At 42.7% G+C, this 16960-nt stretch overlaps 1 protein-coding gene and 1 pseudogene across 2 annotated transcripts in view; both read right to left on the bottom strand.

Annotated features, from left to right (window-relative positions):
• Positions 1–13: 13 nt before the first annotated feature.
• The window catches only part of BPIFC (BPI fold containing family C), a gene marked incomplete at its 5' end in the record, with an annotated part of 35579 nt that continues 18632 nt past the window's right edge, over positions 14–16960 (bottom strand). The window contains 4 exons of the mRNA XM_079937028.1: positions 14–393; positions 1260–1336; positions 2101–2164; positions 3633–3675. Coding sequence (XP_079793154.1) covers positions 229–393; positions 1260–1336; positions 2101–2164; positions 3633–3675 — 349 coding nt within the window. The 3' untranslated portion in view covers positions 14–228. The remainder of the gene's footprint in view (positions 394–1259; positions 1337–2100; positions 2165–3632; positions 3676–16960) is intronic.
• On the bottom strand, positions 8095–8813 carry LOC307193884 (pleckstrin homology domain-containing family B member 2-like; annotated as a pseudogene). The gene has a single exon. The product of its transcript is annotated as a pleckstrin homology domain-containing family B member 2-like (transcript).

Below are 16960 nucleotides of genomic sequence, written 5' to 3'. Positions count from 1 at the left end.
TCTCACAGACACAGGAACATACAACATGCACTCAAACATGAACACACATTCAAACATATACCCCTCCACACACATGGGAACACACACATCCTGACTGAGCCCTTTCACCCAGTTTGCCTCCCTCTACATCCATGAGGGCTTGAAAAAGAAAACTTCCAGCAATTCACAATGGCTTTACAATTCCTGTGTGTACCATCTTCCTGCTCTGGCTTTACAGGAGCTGTGGGATTAAGGGCGATTTACTTCCTGGAGTGGACTCCAAACAGGCAACCAAGGGGCTGGCTTCCCCCTCCACCGTCCACGTATCAGGTTCAGAGCTTCCCAACCATGGAAACTTGACTGCTGCTTTAAGGACGTTTTATACTTCAGGTCAGTGGAAATCAAAAGGAAACCCTGAAAAGGATGCAACAATGAAGATGATATCAAACTTGGGGCACCTGGAGCCATAGGATGTCTGAGTTTGCCTGAGGGGTTGGGGAGATGTGGTTTCTTTACCAGGTCCTACTGTGCAATACCCTTCCTAACCCCTGTCCCCCTTGTGAGTGCCTCAGACATAGGAACAGGCCATTTTGGATTCTTGTCACCTTATGTGACTTAAGCAGTTATAGAAAGGGACATGGGGAGGGAAGAGGGAGTGCAGGGTAGTATATAGGATTGGAGAACTCTGTCAGAATCTTATGTTCACCTCCCCAAACCAAAAAGCCCCAGAAAGGAAGAAACAAGGTATTCTGAAGTTTGTTAATAATGATTAACCAGGAAACAGCTCACAACAGATCCCTGAACCCAGAGGAGGGTCTTTGGTTCAGGCAAAAGTTTACTGACTGAGAGAATCAGAAGAGTCAGTCTAGTCTCAGATATGCCCTTTTCCAGGACACAAGCCACTTCACCTCTCTGGATCTTACTTTCCTCATCTATAAAATGGGATTAATAATCCCAGCCTTACAAGTTGTCTTGTGGAACAAATGAAATACAGTGCACTAGTGCATCTTCTTGTAGTGTGGTGTGAATAAACTTGGCTTCAAAGGGAAATCAGACTTGGTCTGATGGGGTTTTTTTCCACTTTGATCTGATTTTTAAACTCAAGTTTAAGTGCTTTTCATTGTTAATTATGGGCTTTAAGAGCTAAACATCTTATTTATGAAATTCCTCGGGCTGGGAAAAAACAAAGCAAAACAAAATAAAACAAAAAGTAAGCAAAATAAGAAGAGGTATATTTTACTATGAAAAGAAATGGGGCAATTAACATTGACAATTCTTACCTCAAGAACTTCAATATCTGAATTGACGAGTGAGATTTTGTGTGGATTGGGCAGAGGAAATCCTTGCTGCAATTTTGCTAAAATATAGAACAAGATGTAAAATAATTGGGCATGGGCATGGAAGATTTAGTAAACCTTTTAGTAAGAGACTAACAAGAAACTTTTTGATAATTTATCTTTCCATTCTTCCTGGTTCTGTGTCTTCATTCTCTCTGATATGTCCCTAGCATTTCCCTGAAAGAATGGTTAATTAATCTGTGCTTAATAAAAATGCACCTGCAACTATGGGCATTTGGATGGCAGAAAAATGCTGGCAACTTGTCCAATTTGTATTTTGAAAATACCTTAACTAGTGGGTCCTGAGAATATTTTGATCTCCAGTACAAAGCATATTTTAACCAAGCCAAACTCAAGATCCTACAGTTTGTGAACAATTGCAGTGTAGGGAGAAGGCCTAGGATTGTCATTCATTAAAACTGTGTCTGTCCAGATGGTGGTCTTTGCATAAGAACCACAGAGACACCTTCTAAGGATCATCATCTCATTTCTGGTTGACCCGAAGGAGACTCTTGACTGCCTAAGGAGAGTGGTTTTAATCTCCTTAACTCAAACAGAGTTAGCTGTTCTTGCTGAGTCTGCAAGTAGAGTTGCTAACAAGTCCTGGACCTGGAATATCTAACTTCAAAACTGTATCGTTGTTGGTACAAACTCTGTCAATTCTGGTGCTGGCCTCGATTCATAAGAACACATTAGAAGTACAAGCTTCAGGATGGAAAAGTCCCAGACAATCACCAACACTTAGCCAATGTCAGTGTCACATTGTTTCCCAAGAATCCCTTACCATTGGCCAGTGGGAGGACTCCGAAGTGAAGAATGGAAGACAGAATATTCTCAAACCTGAAGACCTAAAATGAAAGGGGAAACTGAATCAGTTGCCGAATCAGGGCATTTTGAAAGCACCACACCTGGTTTGGACATGTACTCTCCCAGTCTTTATCAGGACTGAAAGCAATAATTAGCATCTCCCCATAGAGATACTCTAGCTTTCCAGACACTGAAAGCTATTTTGTGGGAAGCCATTTTACAGGGTTTCCTAATCTTTTTTCCTCTTTGAGGATGGACATTTTGGTTCCTCTCTACAGTAGATCGTGGTGACAACAAATGCAGAGGGACCACATGGTGGCAGCAAACATAACAGCTTAGATACTGATCAGGTAAGATAATCTTGAATGACTAATAGATATTCCAATTAGTAGTCTTCCATTAATTTATTGGGAACCCTGGCCACAGAAGTTTCCTTGTATTATATTATGCTCTATAGCTAATAGCACCACCAGAACATGTAATTTATCTTTAATAAACTATGGTAGTTGTATAATCTTAGCAAACTGCTGGTTCCTGGGAAGATTTAGGTATTAAAAACAAATGCACTATGATGAACATCAGTTCATTCAGTGAATATTTTTTAAGCATCCTATATGCTTAGCAATAATAAGAACCTCTTTGAAGCTTAGCAAGGGTGGCTCTGAAGCAGATGTCCTAGGTTTATCTCTTGTTTTTACCATTTTACTGTGTGATGTTGGGAAACATCTCTCTGTGCCTCAATTTCCTCAACTGTAAAATGAAGATAATAGTACTAATCTCAGAGGGTTGTTATCAGGATTAAACAAGTTAATATTATGTAAAATGCCCAGTATATAGCATTGTCATTTTTCAGAGATGTCTACAAACGCTGCCAAATGCCCGTGGAGGGGAAAATTGACCCTCGTTGAGAACCAGCGCTCTAGAACATAAGCATTGAGAACCAGCGCTCTAGAACATAAGCGACGTGAGGGTAGGGGCACCAATTAGTGATCTGGCTGATCTTCCTGAAGCTTGGGGAGGGGGGTTTCCAAGTCGAATGTTGGGATGACCTCTTCCAGTCAGGAGGTAACCAGGCTAGACCCTCCAAAGAGGCACCTACACAACCTCCTAAAATTAGGCACCTTGACCTAATTTTAGGAGATGGGTAGATATCCTTTTAAGAGCAAACCTAATCGTAGTCTAATAATTATATAGAGCATCATCCTTTGGTAGTCTGAATCTTAAGTTTAACTCTAAAGGATTATTTTATCCAAAAAATGAAATGTCTGGGTTCTTCTCCCCAATATTACACAGTCTTAACAGTGTTTTGAGTTCTTTTGAAAGTCTTTTTGAATAGATAAAAGTAAATTGGAGAGTTTAATAGTTAACAGGCTTGGTGGATGAGTAGCTACATAAAGAATTTTAAAGTTAAAACCTACAATCAGAGGCAAAGAAAACAATCATCCAGCTACTATATAGGAAAATTCTCATTTTTCCCTGTACGGGGACTCTGAGAGCTCTGATTCCTACCTCAATATTGCTGCGAATGGACTCTGGCAAAGAGAGGCGGAATCTGAAAACAAAACAAAGCAACAAAAACCAATGGGAAAAAGTTAAAGGAGGGAAGACTTAAAAACAACCGTATCGGAAGAAAGAAACAAAAAGGAAAGGGAACTTTTTTTTTCTTTAGTTCAATAAGCCGTTATTCAAAAAACTACACAAACTTTTAAGAACATAGTGTTCTAGTACATCTTTACCCCTATATTTGCTGCTTAAGAAGAAGAGCAGGGGTAACAGAAAGCTTGGATGTGTAACCAGGATGGGTTGCCCAAGTGCATTTGCTATATGCAACTTACTGTTGGCCACTTGGAATGCAGAACATTCTTAAGAAACAGTTTTTAAGTCTTCTTGCTCTGAACTCAACCATATAACTTCCCCGAGTCAGGCCGGTCCCTTATTAATAAATATGACAATGATGGTGGTAGTGCCACTGCAGGACGTGGACTATTCTAGGAGCTTTGTAAACATTCAAAAATTTAATATTCATAATGACCCTGTAAGAAATGCTACTATTACTGTCCCTTTGGCAGACAAGAAAACTGATGATCAGAGAGGGAAAGGAAATTTCCCAAGTCACAGAGTCAGCAATTGATAGATGCAGGTGACAAATCTCACTCTATTTGACTCTTCAGTTCTATGCTCTGTCTAGGCCACACCCCTCTGAAGGAGGTATTACATGTATAATTTTTTTAGCGGCTCAGTCAGAACACATAAGGGAAACGTTAGCTGTGATGGCTACCTGATATGAAAGGCAGTACAGTATAATTGTTAAAGAATAGGGACTCTGTAGAATGCCAGAGTTTGAATCCCATGTCTGCCTTTTACTACATAGAATTACTTACTCTCTCTGGATCTTAGTTTTCTCATCTACAAAATATGAATAAGAATGGTACCTACCTTATAGGACTATAGTGAAGATTGAATGAAATAATGCACATAAAATGCCTAGAACTGTGCCTAGCATATCCTTAGCACTCGATCAATGCTGTTATTATAACTAGGAGAAATGCTAACAGTTAGGCCAGCACATAATGCCCTTGATATTCTTTGTCAAATACAGAACCTTTGCTATAGGTCCCATTAGCAGGGAGTCCCTCACCTCCCCAACACAGCCTGTCCTGATGCTTGATATTTTGTAATTTTCATGATAAAGCTAAAGGCCAACATTGCCTCTTTCCCCATTTTTCCAAGGACCGATCCACAGGTAGTCCTCCCAACATACACACTTGATGTTCAATGCAATAGTAATAGTAATATGAAGCAGTAGTAATCAATAGTAATAGTAAAATGAAGCAATAGTAATCAATAGAATTGTACTACGGAGCAATAGTAATCCACAGGGAGGATTCCTTCATTTTACACATGGGAAAACTGAGGTCCAAAGAGGGGAATACTAATGGCAGATTTGGGACTGGAACACAGATCTCTTGATGCCACCCCCAAGCTCCCTTCCATTATATGAGGTTGACTCATCTCGTTTTCCCTGTTTAGCTTCCTATGGCTCACTTTTGCCCAGGTCTAGAGTCTTGCTTCTGCATCATCCCTCCAGTGGAACTCCCTGTCTTCAGTCTTGATTCTCTCCATCCATCTTCCACACCATCCCCAGAGTGAGCTACATTTACACGCATGTCTGACGAGGACGTTCTCCTGCTCAATATTCTTTCCTGGTTATGATAAAGTCCTAGTGATTCATACAGCACAGGAGGCTTTCTGTATCCTGACTCCCAGCTGCCTCTCTGTTCTCATCTTTCATTCTCTACCTTGAATTTTTTTTTTAAGGTTAGCAATCATTTAATGTATTAACATTTTCACTTATAAACATATAATTTGCATATACAGGGAAAAATAGGTTCTGAGGACACAACAGAATACTAGAGACAGGCAAGCAATCAGAAAAAAAGATCAACCTAGGGGGACAAAAGGGAACTGCATCCCATGCTGGTGTCTACATAAACTTGGGAAGCAGAAAGATAGATCACACGGTATCACAATTAATGCAGAAAATAAATGTGGGTCATTTTGTCTCAATGACAGGAACTTCTCCCATGATCCAGATCTTGGGTCCCGGTCTGGCCCGTTTCATGAATGATGATCTGAAACACAATCACGGGTCTCTCCCTTCTCTTTACATCTAAGACCCTGAAGTTAACTCAAGGAATTAAAAGAACAGAGCTAAGAAACAAGCAAACTGGCCTGTGTGCAATGTCAAAGGCCAACTAGTTAAAAGTACACATGGAAGTAAAATACTGACTAAACCTGAACAAGTTCCTTCCAACTCACCTAACTTCTTGATTTAGGATTACCTAAGTGTTGGCATCTATGAGAGTTGGGGCCAGGGAAATGAAGTATCTCAGCCCATCTTTATACCGAGCATGCATTTCCTCTCAGGATCAAGTCACTAGTGACACTGAACTTCCAGACTCAACTATAGTTGCCCAGTGGGGCTGGCCCCACTGGGGACAGGGACTGGAGATGCGGGGGAATACGTGTGCCCAAGCTTCAGTCCATAGCTCTCCCCCTTCTGACAGAGGGAAGCCAGGGGAACACAGGGAGACCATCTGCTTCAAGGGCATTTCACTGACATAACTCAGTATCTGTGGTTCCAGTAACTCCAAGTTCAAAATTAATACCCTGATGTAACATTAAAAACTGAGTTTAGTGTTTTGTAAGTAAAGCATACAGCTCAAATAATGATTACCATCTGAACAAAACCATTCTTATTACATAAGATGTAAAATAACTAAAGTAACATTTTTAACCATCAAAACCAGTGTTGTCACGCATCACGTCTGGCAAATTTCCACCATGTCAAACATCCAAAGAGATGACAGCCAAGTATACTTCTTTTCAGCTGGAAACAGACTCTCCAGAGTCAACAAGTGCAACAGAATTGACTAGGAAAACAGACCTGTGGTCACCACAAAGTTCATTTGGCATCTAGTTTCCTACGGAGATAGATCTATTTAAGTCTGCCTTAGAGGTGGAGTGCGTTGATCAGTGGAACAAAAGACTATGTATGTGACTGGCCACATAGAATACAAACAGAATTTGTGCTACTAGGAGTGTATTTTATGGAAAATAGGGCCACATGGAATACAGGGGCAGAGATCTTCAATGTGCTAAACTGCCTTTGTAAAAGTACATTTTTTAAAGCATGCAGGACAGAAAACTGGAATAATTGAAGTTTTAAAATTTACATAAATAAAGAAATAAGAAATAACAGAAACGCACGACTCTCAGTTTTCCAGAGCTTCACACATAGTTGGGGCTCAAATTAAATGGTTTAAGCTTCTCTGTAACATTTGAGTCAAGAATAAAAACAAGGCCGGTGTCCTGATCAGGTGGAGTAATACCTTGAGCAGGTTATTCATGTCCTTAGGCCGCAATCCCCATCTGTAACCTGAGTCTCCCCAACCATGCCACCCATGGGGGCTGCACGCACCCCAGTGCTTGGGGACAGCCACAGAGCCCCAGTCCTGCACAGGACAGGAAACGGGCTCTTTAACAGCCTTCAGAAGGGTGGAAAAGAGGATCCTCAGTGCAGCCCAGTCCCCTGAAACAGCACTGTAACTATGGCTCTCATTCCACTTTCCTCACCATTCTCTTAGTATTACTTTCTCAACAAGTAGAAAAATAAGCTATAAGTAGGCTGAAGTAGCAATAAAAATAGTCAAAGTAAACACTAAAAACATGATGCCCCTGAATAAAGCAAATCTACCTCCACATACTTGTTTGTAATTGTTTTGCCTTGTTCGAGTTTTAAATGATACAGCCCTAAAACGCTGAGACTCAAGTCTACTCCTAATTTGAGATGTTTTCCAAGGATCGCTACCAAAAACAAACTAGTAAAAATAAAATGAAAAGGCATCATTTTAAAGGGGGGGATCTGCCACCCCGCCCATTATCCTGAGCAGTCAGCTTTGCAGAGCCCCAGAGGCTGTGGGCATATCACACGGCTGCCTCAGGAAGGTTCCAGCCTACAACTCCTGAAGTAACGTGCAGCCAGTTCTGGTCTGAGCTTTCAAAGTCTGGCATTAAAACAAAACAGCTGCAGTTCTTCTTGCCCTAATCACTCACTCACTCATACATCACCATGTTACTAGTGTACTACTAAAATAAACTATCCCTTAAGCACTAAGGCCTAACTCTAAAAGGAAAATGGCCTTTCCAAACAGGTGTGTTCAAATAAGGTATTCTGAGAGTGCCATAAAAAACTCCGAGACTGAGCCAGTGCCCCCACGTTTTAGCTGAACAGCAGTCCAAAGCCTTCTCTGTGGTACTTATATGGATTAGTTATAAGTATGATGTCACTACTTTCAAAAGAACTACTAAAACTATTATTAAAAACGTTTATAACAAACAGAAATGCCCTGCAAAGTATATTATTGCACACAGGGTATCAGAAGCTATGCACATCCGGGTTCCAAGGACTCTAGGAGACCCAGAACAGAGACCCTGAGGCCATGCCTGTGGCTGCTGCAGCCAGCATGCCCAGCGCTAGGTCACTGTCATTGTCTCAATACCGCTCATGAACGATGACTTGGTTGGCAGGCTGCCGTCCATAAAGTCCTGCATATGGGTACTGATAGGGTACAGCATAAGCCTGCCTGTTTGCAGCATAGAAAACTTGAGCTCCTGGCAGGTATGTGCCACTGTATGGACCATAGCCATCTGCATCAGGGGTTAGTGCAGCATAGGCGGTGTAAGGAGGTGGGGAGGAAGCCAGGGCAGTCTCATCATACATGACTCCTGAGCCAACATGAGCTGTGTTTGGCCTGGAATCCTGAAGTGTACATTTCCAGGCCAAACAATCATCTGTGCTTTCTGCACAAAGACTGATGGTTTTCCCATCTCGGCAAACAATCTGCAGCAGTCTTTTGCCTTCCCATCTGGAGGCTGAATATCCTGACATTCATGTCCCATGCGAATGTTGATGCAGTCCACTGGCACGTGCATCTTATCCTCTACACTCTGCCGAGTCTGGTCATCATAATAGGTCAGGTGACCATCTGACCACAGGTCAAACCCATTCTCCTTCCAGCGCTTCAAAATAGTGCTCTGTCTCAGCAACCATCCACTCTTCACAAACGCTGTCTTCTCACCTGCAAAGCCTCTGGCCACAGCCGTGCACCGAAGCAGGGCGGGAGCGCAAGGTCACTGCCGGGTTCCTCAGCTCCGACTGCCTCACGCCCTCTACCTTGAACTTTATACTCAGTAACTCCGAACTGCTTAGCGCTATGCTGTCTTTTTCATCAGGTACGATATACCTGAGTTTAAAGTATATTGGCTTCAAAACACATACCAAAAAATCCTGAAAAATTAAAATTAATAAATGTCTACAACAAGTAACATTATGGCCGCTAGTCACGTTAACTCAACCCGACTCATAGTTAAATATAAATTATATTTACTGTGGAATGCATTTGAATATGTGCAATATATTTTGGGATGGAGTCTCCAAAAATTAGAGTGGGTAAGGCCATAAAGACCCTAAAACGACCTCGAGGTGTTTCCTTGCATAGTCCATGATATTTCTGGCCTCCATCCTTTTTGTTCATGTGGCCCCCTCTTTCTAGAATTGCCCTTCTCCTTTCTCTTTGGCTGGTTAACTCCTTTTACTTGCTTAAGATTTAACTCAGGTGTGACCTCTTCTGGGAATCTTTCTGTTATTTCATTTAAGGAGCAGATATTCACAGAAGAGGTAAGTTTGCTTATTATCAGCCAATATCATGTTAGCATGAATTAGCTTTTGAGATTTATTCAAAGTGACAGCTAGGAGTAAAAACCAGAAAGACTGTTCATTCTGACAAGGATCAGAAATGGTATCAGAGGCACTGTGGCTCAAATTGATCTTAGTGGAAAGTGAGGACCAGAATCATTGGGGCATCTTTGAAGGAAGTAAGCTGAGCAGTTGAACAAACATTTGCAGGCACTGCTGGGGAAATGTGGGTGCCTCCCCCTGGTCACCCTGCCTCTTACAACGCGCAATCTAGAGCAATTTAGAAATTAGGTCTACATAAAATGGAACACACTTGTGAGTTTCCTTTCTTTTCTTTCATCACAACCCTTAGCCATGATTGGTTATCTTAGGACCACCTGAGCTTCCCGCAAACCAACTATCCTTTCCTACTAGGGCCGTATGACTTTTATCTATTTACTAGTCTCTAGGCATATTTACTAGGTTAGTTTACTAAGAGACAAGTCTAACTGCAGAGAAACAGGTGGAGCAAAGAGCAAACTCTTCCCGTCCAGGTTCTGAAAAACACACAAGCTCAACTCAGACCACTAGGTGGCGAACAACTTCACTCCTTTGACATTTTATCCTTCACCTGGCACCTAACCTGTTACTTAAAGCCCTGCTACTAGCAGCTAATTTTTATTACAGAACCACAGAGTAGCTGAGGAGAAAGGGAGCTCAAATATGTCTACCTTGCAGGCATATAAAAGTGTAGTTTATTTTTAAAGCTTTGGAGAAGGTTTACTGCTCTGATTGAAAACCAGAGCTAAAGTGCAAACCTTTAAGCATGGCAAAAAGCCCTTCATAATCTGAGTCAATATAGCAACTATGACATAATGAAGGCCAAGTGGACCAAATCACAGGCATTCACAACGCCATTCCTCCAACCCTGTGGTCATGGCAGACATTGAAAATCAATCCTTGCACTCAATCCCCTATAATGATTGCTTATCTCTTTGCCCTATGACTATAAACTCCTTGTGGGTTGAGATACAGTCTTAATTCCCTCTGTATTCGTGGGATTGAGTACAGAGCATGGCACACTTAGTGCTTAGTGTTCATTCGTTCACTCATTGATTCCTCCAGCAGATATCTATTGAATACCCAGTATACAGCAGCTCTGGGACAGGTAACAGAGATACAAGTGTGAGCATAACCAAACACACTCACTGCTCCATGTAGCTTACAGCCTAGTGGGAAGGCAGACATTAACCAAATAACTGCACTGATGAACGTTTAACTACAGGTTAGATCAATAGTCTGAAGGAAAGAAATACGTTCATTTGCTCATTGAGGCAAATGACTAAGGAATCTAACTTGGTGGATGCAGGAAGGTTTCCAAGAAAGGGCTGTGTCCTTGAACTGACATATGAAGGATGAGCAGAATTAAAAAGGCAAAATGGGGAAGGAAGAGTGGAGGGGTCTGGGCAGAGGCCAAAGGCCCAGTGGAGGGAACAGAGAGTTATGGAGAGAGCACAGTGAGACGATGCTAGACAGACAGACAGCGGCTGACTGGGCTGGGTTTCTCAGGTCATGTTGGAATTTTGATGTTTACCCGAAAAGGAATCTGTGGCAGGTTTCTAAGAAGGGGGAGGAGGTCAGTGTTTTGTAAAGATCACTCTGGCTGCAGTATGGAGAAAAGATTGGCAGGCTGAGGAGGTTCCCAGGCCCTTCTTCTATGCTTGGTAATGTGCTAGGCAATGTGAAGAATTTTATTTATATCTATATTTATGAGGGATGGGGAGAAACTTTCTGTACAGGAAGAAATTAGAGAACAATACAAAGCAGCCTGTATTCAGGTGCGCTTTTGTGGGCTTACACATGACTTGTTGCAGGAATTCTGAGAAGGTGTGAAAAGGTGATGAGACCAGCGAGGGTTGTGTGTGTGTGTAATACGAGGGGGAGAGCAGAAATAAATTGCCCTTTGAGAGAAGCACTCTGTATACTACCATGTACAGGCACCCTACCTTGTCCATTAGCATGTGGTACATATATACAATGGAATATTACTCAGCCATATAAAGGAATGAAATTGGGTCATTTGTAGAGATGTGGATGGACCTAGAGACTGTCATACAGAGTGAAGTAAGTCAGAAAGAGAAAAACAAATGTCGTATATTAACACATATATGTGAAATCTAGAAAAATGGCACAGATGATATTATATGCAAAGCAGAAATAGAGACAAAGACATAGAGAACAAAGTATAGATACCAAGGGGGAAGGGGGTGGGTGGGATGAATTGGGAGATTGGGATTGACATATATACACTACTGATACCATGTATAAAATAGATAACTAATGAGAACCTACTGTATAGCACAGGAAACTCTACACAATGCTCTGTGGTGACCTAAATGGGAAGGAAATCCAAAAAAGAGGGGATATATGTATACGTATAGCTGATTCACTTTGCTGTACAGTAGAAACTAACACAACATTGTAAACCAACTATACTCCAATAAAAATTAATTAAAAAAAATCTGAGTGTTACCCTCACCAGGCTGTGGACCTGGAAGGTAGAAACCATTGTTCTTCTCTCAACTCTTTGTATCAGGAACAGTGCGGAGCACGTAATAGGTGCTCAATAAATTCTCATTGAATGGATGTATGGATAAACAAGCAGATAAAGGATGGGTGGGAAAGTATCTATTAGAATTGAGGTCACCTTGAGGGTGAAGCACCTAAAGCAAAATGTTCATTTAGGGAGTTATGGGAGGTTAGACTGGCTGTCTGGAAAGGTAGGACCAGACATTGAAGAGCTTGAAAACCCTAGGCTGTAGATTTAATCCAATGATGAAAAGTTTTGAGGGGAGGAATGTGTTGAGCCCACTCCAGAATTAAAGGACCCTCTTTATGAGGCAGAGTTCCCCAGTATTTTAACTCCATTGCCTTCTGCAGTCTAGAAATTCCCTAAGTGAGTCTGGGAGAAAGGTAAGAAGTCATTCGGGGTTCCACCTCCGATAGGGGCTCCCCACTGTGGCCTTCCTCTACCCTGGCTTCAACAGTAGTTCAGAGGGAGGATGGAGATGGAGATCAGCCCAGTTGCCAAGACTGAGCTCTGCTGGCCTGTCCAAGCACCATTCCAACAGAAACTGAATCCATTCTTCCCAGACTTGTTTCCCTTTCTATTTCTCACCAGATGGCTCACGCTGGGAAATGTTTATCTGCCCAGCTGTGAGAAATGGAGTTGGGTGGTGATACTATCTGCTTGTAGTCAGCTATATTTGCATTCTCTGATGGTGTTGCATGGGAGGGGTTGCAGGGCAGGTAGGTAGGTGTGTGTGTGTGTGTGTGGTAGTGGGGTGGGGTGCAGTTTGGGAGTATCCAAATCCTCAATCATGGGAAGGTAAAAAAAAAGTGTTCCAAGCTCTAAATGGTTGAACAATAATGTGCATTTGATTGCCCTGAGCTTTGCATGCGATTAAGAAAAAGGGTTAGAATTAAGTCATGTGTATGAAGACCATCAAAAGGAAAGTGTTGTTTAATTTGGTCCCTGAATTAGTCTCAAAAATGTCTACATGGACATTTGGATTGAAGTTAGCTCCAAATAGACCAACCTGGATTGGAGTTACCTCCAAACAGAACTGTTTGGAACAAAAGCCTCAAATATACAAAGAGCTGTAAGAATCTGGTTTATGGGCCACTCCACAGCTTTTAAGACCCTCCTGACTTGTCATGTCTCTTGGGACCAATTTCTCCCTCTTACTTGGCCAACCTTTGATACTAGAATAAGGAAAGAGAATAAAGTACTACTAGTAGCAGTAACGGATGTTTCTCGAGCACTGATTATGGGCTGGGCGCTGTGCTTTTCATACATTCTCATCTCTACCAATACAACATTCTACACAGGGGCTCTGTTTTGCTGAGGAGGAAAGTTAACTTGTGCAAGGTCACACAGCTAGCAAATGGCTGAGGTAGAATTCAAAATGAGACATGCTTGACTCCAGAGCCTGTGCTTTTAATTGGACATACACAAAAAGGTCAAGTTTATTACTAGTACTTCCAGCTTTCTCTTTCTTTATTCTTTCCTTCACTCAGTTCCTTAACGCAATGAGAAAAGGGCTGTGTGCTTTTTCCATTTCAGGACACACAATGCCAGTGTCTTCTCTTTTTTCTATCAATACTTAACATTGAGAAAGGACATCCTGTTTCACTTTAACCTGACTCCATGCTTCTGGTTTTCTCCTCTAGGCAAAGGTATTTATTTTATAAATTGTAGGTCTAAGTCTCATTTTCTAAGACTTAGCTATTCACCACATCAAAGGCAGTACAATGTAGTAAGTAAACAAACACTCATGGCGTTGAAGACTCACTCAGGTTCAAGTTCTAGCTCTGCCATTCAGTAGCTCTGTGACTTGCATAAAAAATTACTAATAAATAGAAAGCTCAGTTCAATAGAGTCTGGAGACCAGCAGGGGGAGTTCTCACACCCTGTGAGGACAGCAGAGCCCAACAGGAAGAAGGAAGCCTCCTCTTGTTTCCTGGCAAGGACTTAGCTAAAGAAAAGCCATGGACTCTTTGTTTACTACAGCCCTCCCAACTTCCTTTTCCCTCTATAAAAGGGTTCTCCTTCCCTTGCCATGTGGGGACTTGCACAGGGCTCACCATGGCTATAGACCCCAAACTGCAGTTCTCTGCTCATCCCGAATATGCACATCTTCGCTGGGGAGAAATATCCGGCAGCCCATTTATTTTGGTCAACACTTGAGTAAGTTATTTGACTTCTATAAGCTGGAAAATGGGGATGATAAGCTACCTCCAGGATTATTCATTCAATCTACAGACACTTATGGAGCGCTGTGCTGGATCCTGGAGATACAGGGCTGTGAGGTTTAAATAAAGTAATATATGTGTGGTGCTTGGTACAGGACCAGCAGGTAGTAAAGGCTCAATGATAAAGTGTATTTATAAATGGTAGAACAAAAGGCAATTTCTCTAATAGCCATCACTGGACAGGGGGCAGGGGAGTGTGGTGTTTTCTGAATAGAGCTCTTGTATACTTGAGTCCTTCCTTCCCCTGGCTGAGGCCAGTCCCCATAATTTTAGATAATAGCCATAGCCATCATTTTTTTTAACACTTAACATGTACTTTACACGTATTAACTCATGTACTCCTCACAACAACTCCCTGAAGTAGGTTTTATTGTATCATTTTATAGAGGAGAAAATGTAGGCCCAGAGAGATTAAGAAACTTGCCTGAGATCCCACAGCTAATGATCTGGGCTGGGACCTGAACCAGCTAGCCTGATTCCAAAGCCCATGATCTCCCCACCTCTCTAAACTCACCACCCTGGATTCGCCTCTGATTTTTGCGTCTCGTGTCTAGGTAGCCAGCCCTGAGCAGCTCCAGAGAGAGACGCCCTCAGACAGGGGACAGTTAGGAAGGCCGTGGTGTTCTGGGGAGACGTATTCGGAGACCCTGTGTTCCCTGGCTCTCCTCAGGGGTGTTTCACTGATCCCCGTCCACCTTACACCTTTTCCTGCTGTGTCTCTATGACGTCCCTTAAGACCAAACCAGCTCACCCTGAAAAGCAGCTCTGTGGAGCCTCGGAGTGGAGGCATTGGCTGCTGTGGCCCGTGTGGGAGGCGGGGCTACTGCTCTTGCTGCCAAAGGCTCAGGCTGCTCTTTCAGCAGAGCCTCTGCTCCTTTGTGGTCTTGCTTCTGGGTTTGACTGCCTGAGGCCTGAGTGATGCCAGGCCCACCTGCTTTGCCCCTAGTCTGCTCGCTGCCTGAGGTTTGCTATAGTACCCACTGCAGGAGCCCCACTCAGACTCAGTGCACGTGACCTGCACGGTGCTCAGAAGAGCTCTGTGCTCGGTTTAACGCCCTGCCGTCTCCATCTTGAAATTCTTCATAATTTTTGAACAGGGGTTCTGCACTTTCATTTTGCACCAAGCCTCACAAACTATGTAGGTGGTCTTGTTCAGACCCTACTAAGGCCTCAGGGCGCAGGCAGCCTCCCCAGCACGGGAATCTAAAGGAGATCACAGGGGTGTTCGGAAGAGACTTCAAGCAGGCAGGAGTTCTAATTTCAGGTTTGTGTTCACAAGGTCAAAGAAGGCTTGTGGACCGCCAGAAGCTGGAGAATGAATTCAAACATTCCTTTGGATGATGTGAATTTAGCAGGTTACCATCAGTTTTCCCAGTTGCTCCCATAAATAAACGTAACGCCCACTGTACATGCAGTTTCTTACTGGTAGAATGTTGGAGGTGAGGGTCAAGCCCAATGAAGCAGAGAAGCAAACCTGGTCTCTGCAACTTAAGATCTTTCCTACCTGCCTGCCACAGCCTGAAATCCCCTTCTTATTAAATCCTTCCTTCAGATCCTGCCAGTAAACCAGAACCCCGCTCAAATGCAAATGTTTCTACCTTCTCAGAGCTTGCTGCCTCGATTAGCAGCCCTGCCCGCATACTCCCCCATCACTCCAGATTGCCAGCTGCCCTTTCCTATAGCCCTTTCCTCTCAGTCTTCAGATAGAGGCCTCCCAGTCCTGCGGCTCAGGCAAACCGCCTTTCACATTCTCTCCTTTCTCTCGGCCTAGCTCAGATACCGCCAGCTCTTCACCTTTGGTCCTATCCCTCCTCATCTCCTGCTCTCTGGCTTCCATCCTCTCAACCATTAAAACTGCCATCTCAAACACCACCCATCAAGGTTCAGAGTTTCATCAGCTTTGATCCTCTAGAAACAGGGCCACATATGAATTCTGGTAGCCTGAAGCCTTCAGGAGCCCTTCCTCCATAAAAAAACATTAAAAATTATCTTCGAAGACTGTGTTGTTATAAAGATAAGTATAATCCAGTCTGGATTGTATTTATTTTAAAATTCTTTTTTTTTTTTTTTTTTTTTGCGGTACACGGGCCTCTCACTGTTGTGGCCTCTCCTGTTGTGGAGCACAGGCTCCGGACGCACAGGCTCAGCGGCCATGGTTCACGGGCCCAGCCGCTCTGCGGCATGTGGGATCCTCCCGGACCGAGGCACGAACCCGTGTCCCCTGCAACAGCAGGCGGACTCTCAACCACTGCGCCACCAGGGAAGCCCCTAAAATTCTCATTTTAAAATATATTAAAACATTTTCATGGGTCCCTGAAGTCTCATAGGCTCTGGGCACTGTGCCTTTAGAATTTAATGGAGAAATTAGTCCTTCTTTGAAGGCCTGGGTAAAGTTGAGGAGAAAGCCTTCATGAAGTCTTTTATTTCTGGGAAGCCATATTACTTTTTGCTTTTATTGTTCCTTTTATTGGGAAAACAACATAGTTATAAAGAAAATTTTGAGGAAACAACCAACTCATAATCTCATAGTCTAACACAACCCTTCATTTGTAATTCACTTCCTTATCCAGATGGAAAGCTAGTTTACACGGCTGACTGTTGTGTTTATACAGTTCTGTATTCTGCTTATTCCATTTCATATTATTTTATTGAAAACATTTTCCATGTTTCTACAATAGTCTTCCTAACCATCAATTTGACTTATGGTGATTGACTTACTTTTTCTCTCTGTTGGTTTCCCAATCTTTTCAGACTAGGATTTCTTTGTCTGTTTTATTGCTTCCTT

The sequence above is a fragment of the Stenella coeruleoalba genome, assembly GCF_951394435.1.
Source record: "Stenella coeruleoalba genome assembly, chromosome: 11".
NCBI lineage: Eukaryota > Metazoa > Chordata > Mammalia > Artiodactyla > Delphinidae > Stenella > Stenella coeruleoalba.
This window is presented reverse-complemented; position numbering and strand designations above follow the sequence as displayed.